The sequence below is a fragment of the Salvelinus sp. IW2-2015 genome, linkage group LG4q.2 (genome assembly GCF_002910315.2).
Source record: "Salvelinus sp. IW2-2015 linkage group LG4q.2, ASM291031v2, whole genome shotgun sequence".
In the NCBI taxonomy this organism is placed as follows: Eukaryota; Metazoa; Chordata; class Actinopteri; order Salmoniformes; family Salmonidae; genus Salvelinus; species Salvelinus sp. IW2-2015.
Genome location: NC_036843.1, coordinates 1316717 through 1327197, shown reverse-complemented (window position 1 = coordinate 1327197; position 10481 = coordinate 1316717). Strand labels below are relative to the sequence as shown.

Below are 10481 nucleotides of genomic sequence, written 5' to 3'. Positions count from 1 at the left end.
AGAGAGATAAATTAGAATTATTATGTGGATTAGAATTGTTGGAATTCATTTTTTGTAGGGGTTAATACATTTTACATAAGGGAAGATCAAGTCTGAAATGTGCATTTCCTGCTTCTCATCGACAAAACTGTGATCAAATGACATCTGTACACAACCCACCTGGATGCTGAGAAAGTGTGTGTGTGTGTGTGTGTGTGGGGGGGGGGGGGTTACCCATCTTAAATTTATGGATTGGTTTCATATACATATTTTCTAAGTGCTCTGAGGGATTTACACTGTACACTGTTTACTGTATGTACAGTTGAAGTCGGAAGTTTACATACACTTATGTTGGAGTCATTAAAACTCGTTTTTCAACCATCACAAATTTCTTTTTAACAAACTATAGTTTTGGCAAGTCGGTTAGGACATCTACTTTGTGCATGACAAAGTCATTTTTCCAACAATTGTTTACAGACAAATTATTCCAATTCAAGTGGGTCAGAAGTTTACATACACTAAGTTGACTGTGCTTGGAAAATTCCAAGTTCTATAGGCTAATTGACATCATTTGAGTCAATTGGAGGTGTACCTGTGGATGTATTTCAAGGCCTACCTTCAAACTCAGTGCCTCTTTGCTTGACATCATGGGAAAATCAAAAGAAATCAGCCAAGACCTCAGAAAAATAATTGTAGACCTCCACAAGTCTGGTTCATCCTTGGGAGCAATTTCCAAACGCCTGAAAGTACCACGTTCATTTGTACAAACAATAGTACGCAAGTATAAACACCATGGGACCACACAGCTGTCATACCGCTCAGGAAGGAGACGCGTTCTGTCTCCTGGAGATGAACGTACTTTGTTACGAAAAGTGAAAATCATTCCCAGAACAACAGCAAAGGACCTTGTGAAGATGCTGGAGGAAACAGGTACAAAAGTATCTATATCCACAGTTAAACGAGTCCTATATCGACATAACCTGAAAATCCGCTCAGCAAGGAAGAAGCCACTGCTCCAAAACCGCCATAAAAAAGCCAGACTACGGTTTGCAACTGCACATGGGGACAAAGATTGTACTTTTTGGAGAAATGTCCTCTGGTCTGATGAAACAGAAATAGAACTGTTTGGCCATAATGACCATCGTTATGTTTGTAGGGAAAAGGGGGATGCTTGCAAGCCGAAGAACACCATCCCAAACGTGAAGCACAGTGGTGGCAGCATCATGCTGTGGGGGTGCTTTGCTGCAGGAGGGACTGGTGCAATTGACAAAATAGATGGCATCATGAGGAGGAAAAGTGTGGATATATTGAAGCAACATCTCAAGACATCAGTCAGGAAGTTAAAGCTTGGTCGCAAATGGGTCTTCTTAATGGACAATGACCCCAAGCATACTTCCAAAGTTGTGGCAAAATGGCTTAAGGACAACAAAGTCAAGGTATTGAAATGGCCGTCACAAAGTCCTGATCTCAATCCTATAGACAATTTGTGGGTTACACCAGCTCCGTCTGTCACGTTCCTGACCTGTTTTCCTTTGTCTTGTATTTATTTTAGTTGGTCAGGGCGTGAGTTGGGTGGGTTGGTCTATGGTTGATTTTCTATGTTGGGATTTGGTGTTCGGCCTGGTATGATTCTCAATCAGAGACAGCTGTCAATCGTTGTCCCTGATTGAGAATCATACTTAGGCAGCCTGGGTTTCACTTGTGTTTGGTGGATGTTTGTTCCTGTGACTGTGTTTGAGCCACACAGGACTGTTTCGGGTTTGTCACGTTTGTTGGTTTTGTATTTTGAAGTGTTTTGTTGATTTTTCATTAAAATATGAACACTAACTACTCTGCATCTTGGTCCGATCCATGCTCCTCCTCGTCTGAGGAGGAGAACGACTACGACAGCCGTTACACCGTCAGGAGGAATGGCCCAAATTCATCCAACTTATTGTGGGAAACTTTTGGAAGGCTACCCGAAATGTTTGACCCAAGTTAAATAATTTAAAGGCAATGCTACCAAATACTAATTGAGTGTATGTAAACTTCTGACCCACTGGGAATGTGATGAAAGAAATGAAAGCTGAAATAAATCATTCTCTCTACTATTATTCTGACATTTCACATTCTTAAAATAAAGTGGTGATCCTAACTGACATAGGACAGGGGATTTTTACTAGGATTAAACGTCAGGAATTGTGAAACTGAGTTTAAATGTATTTGGCTAAGGTGTATGTAAACTTCCGACTTCAACTGTATGTATCTCACCATATTGTATGTGTGTGTCAGATGGTGATGTAGATGTGTTGCTGGGGAGTGTTGCTAGGGAGAGCAGGAGCCATCCGCCCCCTCTGTCCAGCAGTCAGGAGTCCACAGGAGACAGCAGCCCTAGAGACAGACAGACGGACAGAGCTACATGCAGCCCCAAAGAGCCAGCCACAGACAACCCCAAAGACAGAGCTGAGAGCCACAAGGACTCCTGCTCAGGTGAGAAATGCAATCTGTGTGGAGAGAACATCATGAATTGTGTGTAGTTTGACCAAGCTACATGCTGTAGAATTTCATGTGAAGTGGCAAGATGTGTTTGTAATACGTGTTGTGTGTATGTGTGTTGAGTTTATGACTTTGTACATGATATGTGTAGTCTGTCCAAAATCTGTGCGTGTGTGTGTACATTGTGTTTATAAATTTGTGTGGTGTCTAAAATGTGTGTTTCCATGTGTGTGTGTGTGTACATTTGCATCTAACGTGTATTTGTTTCCGTGTGTGTGTAGAGTACTGTGTGGAGTGGCGGGAGGTGCGGCCCATCCAGTTGGCGGTAGCCAGGAAGCTGCTGTCCCATGTGTGTGCCATCGCTGACTCCAGCACTCAGAACCTGGACCTGGGCTCCTTCGACAGGGTCGACTTCCTCATCTGTGTCCCCCCTTCTGAGGTCACCTTCCAACAGACTGTACTGCATCTCTGGAACTCAGGTAAGATCCCTCCTCTCTTCCTCCTATTCTTCCTCCTCTTCTTCCTCCTCCTCTTCTTCCTTCTCCCGCTCCTCTTTCTCTTCGTCTTTCTCCTCCACTTTCATCTCACAGTTCAACATACTCTCCTCTTCATCTTCCCCTCCTCTGCCCCTCCCCTTTCTCCTCCTTCCCTCCTTCACCTCAATCCCTCTGAGGTGTCTTCCAGGAAGTTGTCTTCAGGTCTCGTCCTCCTCTAGCCGATGTCTGTGTTGTATAGAGCCCCGTGCTGGTGTATTGTAGAATTCTTGAGAAACGTGTTCACTTGCTTTACTCAAACCTTCAACTGAAACAAATTGGTGTTGTGTGTGTGTGTGTATGTGCACGTGTGTATGTGCACGTGTGCGTCCGAGCTTTTGTGTGTGCTTAATCCCTCTCTGTGCGTGTAGGTGTCCTCCAGCAGCTGGGGTTGGAGCAGGAGTGTCTGTCTCAGAGAGAAGCTGAGCACTACGTGGTCAAGATGGACCAGGAGGCGAGGGCGCGCATTGATGACCTCATACAGGAAGCACACAGGAACTCTAACACACTCTACATCCTGGTCCACGACCACGCACACTGGGACATCAGCAGGTGTGTGTGCGTTTGTGTGCTTTTTTTGCTTGCGTGTGTCTGCGTGTTTATAACGTGACCATACCGTACAGTATATATACTCCCTGTCTCCCAGTGGGCCGTACGGTGCCAGCGGTGGTGACTCCGGCGGTGGGTTGGTGGACAGCCTGCTCAACTCCCTTCAGATCAGAGATGCCACCAACATCCTGACTCTCCACGTCACCTCATTCCCCTTTGCCCTGCAGACACAACACACACGTATCAGCCCTTACAACGAGATACACTGGCCCTCTGCTTTCAATAACGTAAGATATTCACACACACACACACACACACACACAGACTGACACAGACACACACACACACAGTCACAAACAGACACACACTGTTGTCTCAAGCTGTGTGTGTGTGTGTGTGTCAGGACATGGATCTGTACCATGAGAAGACGCGGTACTTTGGTGTGTCTGAGCTGCTGGACTCGACTCGTTCAGGCAGCGGTCTGCCTCTCCTCCGCTACGACAGTTCCTTCGAAAGCATGGCCTCTGTCCTGGAGGAGAGGTAACACACACACTCATCATACATACTGTACACACACACACTCATCATGCATACTGTACACACACACACTCATCATGCATACTGTACACACACACACTCATCATGCATACTGTACAAACACACACTCATCATACACACACACACAAACACAGAACAACCAGACTCATCATACATACTGTACACACAGCAGACTATCAGCAACTGTACACACAACACGACTCATCTGCATACTGTACACACACACACACACACACAGACTCATCATACATACTGTACACACACAGACTCATCATGCATACTGTACACACACACACAGACTCATCATGCATACTGTACAGACACACACACACTCATCATACATACTGTACACACACACACACAAACACACATGCATGCTCACACACAATCACACAGGTACAGAAAATACACACAATTAACTGTAAATGCAAATATACAGTAAATGGAGACGCCAGTGTTGTAGTACTCGAGTCCAGGATTTTCCTGATTGTGACTCCGACCTGGCCTCGCCTTCTCGTGACTTGTATTTGCACTTGGACTGGATAGGCTATGATAAGCAGAATATTAGCAGCACTAGATGCGCAGCGCAGCGAGGGTCTTGTCCTGTTCCGCAGTGGGAGGGACAAGCCACATCCGGCCGGCACACAGCCTACATCAGCTGGTGAGCTGCGGGGGAGCAAGCGATGAGTAAGGGCAGACAGGCAGGCAGGCTCCGCCTCCGACCATTGCACATTGCTCAGGTGACTCTCTTGCTTCCCTGTAGCTAACCAGTCACCAGCCTTCTAGTTAGCTACCCTGCAGCCAATGACCAAAAGCGTCCTCTTTGGCCTCATGGGTGGAAGTTATTAATAATTGTTTTTAATTGACGAAAATGTTGTGTTTCTATGTCAAACAGTTTTGTTATATTTCAGTCTTTTGTGATGTATATAAAGTGTAGTATTGGGATGCAAACTCAACATTGTATACATTAAGTCTATATCTGACATGCTGTCTTCTTTTCTAAGCCCATAAACGTGTGTGTGAGGTCTATACTTTTGTTTCGACGTAGATTTGTTTAAGACTACCAAGAAACACTCTGTGTGACCCTGTTTTAGCCCACTGCAGTAAAACGTTCAGAAACACAAGACACGATAGCATTGAGTTCATGAGTAAAACAACGGTCTCGCTTTTTTTTGTCCATCTCCCCTTTGAGTATAGAAAGTAGGCTGTATTTGAATTTGTCTTCTCGCTCCCTTCCACTTTCCCCACTGCGTCCCATAGCCAGGTTCTGACAAGTCTCCCTCTTTTCTACAGACAGTACGGCTTGTTTCTCACCATTCAAAAAGTTAGGACCCATATGACCGATGCTACATTTTTTTCCTTTCTAGCATACATTGGCGGGCCACATTTTACATGCATAAACCATATCGCAGGCCGTTCTAAAAGTAGGTGACTTGCGGACTGTACCGCTAACCATTTGTTTAGGCTAAAATTTGTTCAGCCAATTTACCTAATTAGCTAGCTAGCTAGCTAACAACCTGGTAACTTTACCAGTAGCCTATACCCGAATGCAAACATTTGGTGGCACAGAAAAAATAGAAAGGGGATAGCAAACAATTTATTGACTAAATAAATCCTCTTGCCACTATGCTATACTATATCTAACTGGGTAAATAACTTTATTTTGAGTTAATGTGAACCTGTGAATCCAACACGACCAGGACTCAAGCACTGGGACTCGACCACTTATTTAACTTGGCAAGTCAGTTAAGAACAAATTCGTATTTACAATGACAGCCTACTGGGGAACAGTGGGTTAACTGCCTTGTTCAGGGCAGAACAACAGATTTTTACCTTGTCAGCTTGGGATTCGATCCAGCAACCTTTCAGTTACTGGCCCAATGCTCTAACCACTAGGCTACCTGCCGCCCCATTGGTGACACAGACTTGGTCTCGAGCACAGGGTACTTGGGACTCAACTCGGACTCAAGGTTTAGTGACTCGACTACATCACTGAGAGAATCACATTTGATTTATCAAAATGACACAAGAATGTAGCAAATAACAAAATGTATCAATCCCCTGTCCCAGGTTCCCCAAGCTACACAGTGCAGTGATCCGGACTCAGGTTCTGGTCCAGCACTACTGTGTGGCTCTGATGGCCGTGTCAGGTCGGCCTGGCTCAGGGGGGCGGAGCATACATAAACACACCTCCGTCGAGACGCTGGAGATTGTCCAGAGTCTGCTCAGCTCCGCCCAGCGATGCCCCACCCACCACGGTCACATGGTGCTGCTACGGATCCCCTCATTGGCTCTGGCAGGGTGGGCTCACCAGCGGCTGGCGTGGGTCAGACAGAGACTGGGGCTGGGGGAGCGCTTTGAGATCATCCTGGGAAACCCCAGCCAAGCCCTCAGCATAGGACAGAGCTTCACTGAGCGCATCAAGGTAGGGGATAAACCACTGGACAACTGGATGAAGAGTTCTGATTTAAGATCAGTGTGCCGTTGGCTTTTAGATCACAATTAATAAGATTACATGGACAGGGACCTGATCCTGGATCAGGTCTCTAATCTGAGACACTTGATACATACAGATCCTGGTTAGCAACATGACAGATAAAAAATCTCAATTTGGGGAAGGTTACATATATTATAACATTATTTGTAAAAACTGGTAGGATGAAAAGACTATATTAGGTTGGATTGCTGGTGTTGGTATGGGCTACCATGGTGGTGTGCTGTTATTAAGAACACAGGGGCAGGAGTACAGATTAAAAGGGCTAACCCGGTGAAATGGTTAAGGGAATATACAGTACCAGTCAAAAGTTTGGACACACCTACTCATTCCAGGGTTTTTCTTTATTTCTGGTTGAGAGAATGCCAAGAGTGTGCAAAGCTGTCATCAAGGCAAAGGTTGGCTTCTTTAAAGAATCTCAAATATAACATATATTTTGATTTGTTTAACACTTTTTTTGGTTACTACATGATTCCATATGTGTTATTTCATACTTTTGATGTCTTCACTATTATTCTACAATGTAGAAAATAGTAAAAATAAAGAAAAACCCTTGAATGAAAGTTTGACTGGTACTGTAGGTGGGATGGTAACAGATGTTTTTTCTGTTCAATAAAACATCCAGGTAAACGCCAACATATCTAACATTCGACTATCTCTACACATTTCCCTAGTCATTCTTCCGGTCCATTAGGTAGCCACTGATTGCCTTCAGGTGAGTCCATTTTAAAGGGATCGTCACTAGTTACCACAGCCACAAAGTCATAATTATGTCTAAACCCCACCTATTTATAATATTTATAATATTTGATCTTCTTGAAATCTGATTTGAACCCTAATCTTAAAGGGAAACTTCACAATTGTTCAACTTCATATTCATCATCTCCAGCACCACCCCAACATCAACATGTGTGATAATGGCATGTTTCTATGTTTTGTAGTAAAAAATATAGGAAAATAAGTGTTTCCAATGACATCATCGGTGTGCGTCGTGTGATTGACCAATTGTGAGTTGGCATTGCCTACTAATTGTCTACTAATTGGTTGATGATGTCATTGGAAACACTACACTATCTTTTTTTCTACATAACATAGAAATGTGCCATTTTCACAGGAAGTATTCAGACCACATGACTTTTTCCACATTTTGTTAAGTTACAGCCTTATTCTAAATTGGATTAAATCGTTTTTCCCCCTCATCAATCTACACACAATACCCCACAATGCCAAAGCAAAAACTGTTTATTTTTTTATTTTTGCAAATGTATACAATATAAATACATTTAATATCACATTTACATAAGTATTAAGACCCTTTACTCAGTACTTTGTTGAAGCAACTGGCAGCGATTACAGTATCAAATGTATACCATATAAATGTAAAGGCTTTCGTTGGTGGAAGGAGAGGAGGACCAAAATGCAACGTGGTATGTATCCATAATATCGTTTAATCGAGAATGAATACAAAATACAAAAACAGAACAAGAGAATAAATGAAAACCGAAAGTCGCGTATGGCGCAAACACTGAAACGGAAAATAAACACACACAACCAAAATGGGGAAAACAGGCTACCTAAGTATGATTCTCAATCAGAGAATGATCGACAGCTGCCTCTGATTGAGAACCATACCAGGCCAAACACAGAAATACAATAACATAGAAAAAAGAACATAGACTAACCACCCCAACTCACGCTCCAACCAAACTAACACAAAGACATAAAAAAGGAACTAAGGTCAGAACGTGACAATAAATAAATTTAATATCACATTTACATAAGTATTAAGACCCTTTACTAAGGACTTTGTTGAAGCAACTTTGGCAGCGATTACAGTATCGAGTCTTCTTGGGTATAAGCTTGGCACACCTGTATTTGAGGAGTTTCTCCCATTATTCTCTGCAGATCCTCTCAAGCGCTGTCAGGTTGAATAGGGAGTAATACTGCACGGCTATGATGTTGGGTTGGTGCTTGAGATGATGAATATGAAGTAGAATTTCTTTGAAATTTCCATCTGACCACACTGTTAACCATATGCCTAACCCTAACCTGAAATTAAAACCAAAAATCAAACGTTTGTTTTCATGGATTTTTACAGTGTATATAGCCAATTCTAACTTTGTGGCTGTGATAACTAGTGACAAACATTTAAAGGTTGAGTGGGTGTGGCAGAAGATCTGCCTCTGGGACAGGAAGTGGATGGGATTGGTTGGTGGGAAAGTCAGTCAATATGAGTGGGCAGAACCACCTTAAATATGCTACATATTTTAATTACAGGAACAGATGTCCATTAAGTGTGCTACTGTAAGTGGTTGGGGGGCTGTAGGGGTAGGAAGATGGTCTCGGAGCCACCCATCAGCAGGTGGTGGAATAGCTTGGGTAACGCCCATGGAATACCACAGGAAGTTGCTCTGGAGGGGGGCGGAGCAGAACACTGATGCGGTTGAATGGCCACTGGAATGGACTCGTGGGCACAATGGAAGCCAGGGTGTTCTTGGGGAGCAGGCTGGTCGCTTGGACTCGGACTGGTGCAGACCTGACAACATGGGAATGACTTAGGATCTGGGATTGCAGAAGGTACAATACCGGATCCTGGGAATAAGGGAGGTAGAATTTGGGACTGGGAACTTTTTTGATAAGGGACTTGGAGAGGGACTGGCATAAGTGGGGACTGGGTAGAGGCAGGTTATACGGTTGTTGGTAGGCTGGACATCTCTTGTTGTCCATACACTCGATTTTCCCCTTTATTGCCCTAATTTTCTCCCGGAAGGTGAGCGCTCTGTCGGCTGGTGATCTGTTCTCCATTTCCACCGCGATAGCCTGATCCGGCTTGAAGGACCATGTAAAAACTGGTAGGCTGAAAAGACTATATTCGGTTGGATTGCTGGTGTTGGTATGGGCTACCATGAATATAGGTGGGATGGTAACACATATATCTTTTTTAAATAAAACTTCCAGGTAAACACCAAGGTTGAAGAGCTATACATTACGAATCAAACATTCTAACGCTACACATTCCCTGGTCATGCTTCCAGTCCATTAGGTAGCCACTGATTGCCTTCAGGTGAGTCAATTTAAAGAGTCAGTGGGTGTGACAGAAGTCCTGCCTCTGCAACAGGAAGCGGATGGGACTGGTTGGTGGGAATGTCAGTCAATGTGAATGGGCGGAATTTCCTATATTATTTGATCTGTTGTTGTTCTAGCACCTGGTTAAAGTGTGTGTGTGTGTGTGTGTGTGTGTGTGTGTGTGTGTGTGTGTGTGTGTGTGTGTGTGTCCAGACATGGCTGAAGATCCAGGAGACAGACTGGGTTCCCCGTACCTACCTGGAGCTAGAGGCTCTCCCCTGTATCCTCATCCTCTCTGGGGCAGACCCCCTGGGAGAGTCCCTACCCAGGTACACACGCACGCAAGCACACACATACGCACACATTGGATTGGTTGATTGATGTATTTTCTCTCTCCTCCGACCAGATCACTGAAGTACTGTGATCTGCGTGTGATAAGCTCCTCCTACCTGCAGCGCACGGCATTGGAGCAGGAGCTAGGATTGGCGGCCTACCTGGTGAGGGTGGAGTCCCAGGGGTCACAATCCCACGGCCACGCCCCCGGCCTGGGCAGTGACCTATCAGAGAGCGACTCAGACAAACTCAACAGCACCGACAACGAGGAGGAGGGGGGAGAGAACAGTGAGAGATGTTCAGTTAAATTAAATACAACTAAATTCTAGCAATTAAATGAGACAATATCAGGTGTTTCTAACACTTAACAACACATTTGACTGTTTATATATCAACAGTATAACTCACCTGTGTTCTTCTCTATATCAACAGTATAACTCACCTCTGTGTTCTTCTCTATATCAACAGTATAACTCACCTCTGTGTTCTTCTCT

General features: G+C 44.1%; 1 protein-coding gene across 1 annotated transcript in view; it reads left to right on the top strand.

The window, feature by feature from the left end:
- Positions 1 to 10481, top strand: part of greb1 (growth regulating estrogen receptor binding 1) — a 55052-nt gene that overhangs the window by 32829 nt on the left and 11742 nt on the right. Inside the window, 9 exon segments of the mRNA XM_070443277.1 lie at positions 2251 to 2448; positions 2736 to 2933; positions 3359 to 3539; positions 3634 to 3823; positions 3940 to 4076; positions 6165 to 6519; positions 9868 to 9983; positions 10061 to 10289; positions 10456 to 10469. Of these exon segments, the coding sequence (XP_070299378.1) occupies positions 2251 to 2448; positions 2736 to 2933; positions 3359 to 3539; positions 3634 to 3823; positions 3940 to 4076; positions 6165 to 6519; positions 9868 to 9983; positions 10061 to 10289; positions 10456 to 10469 (1618 nt within the window).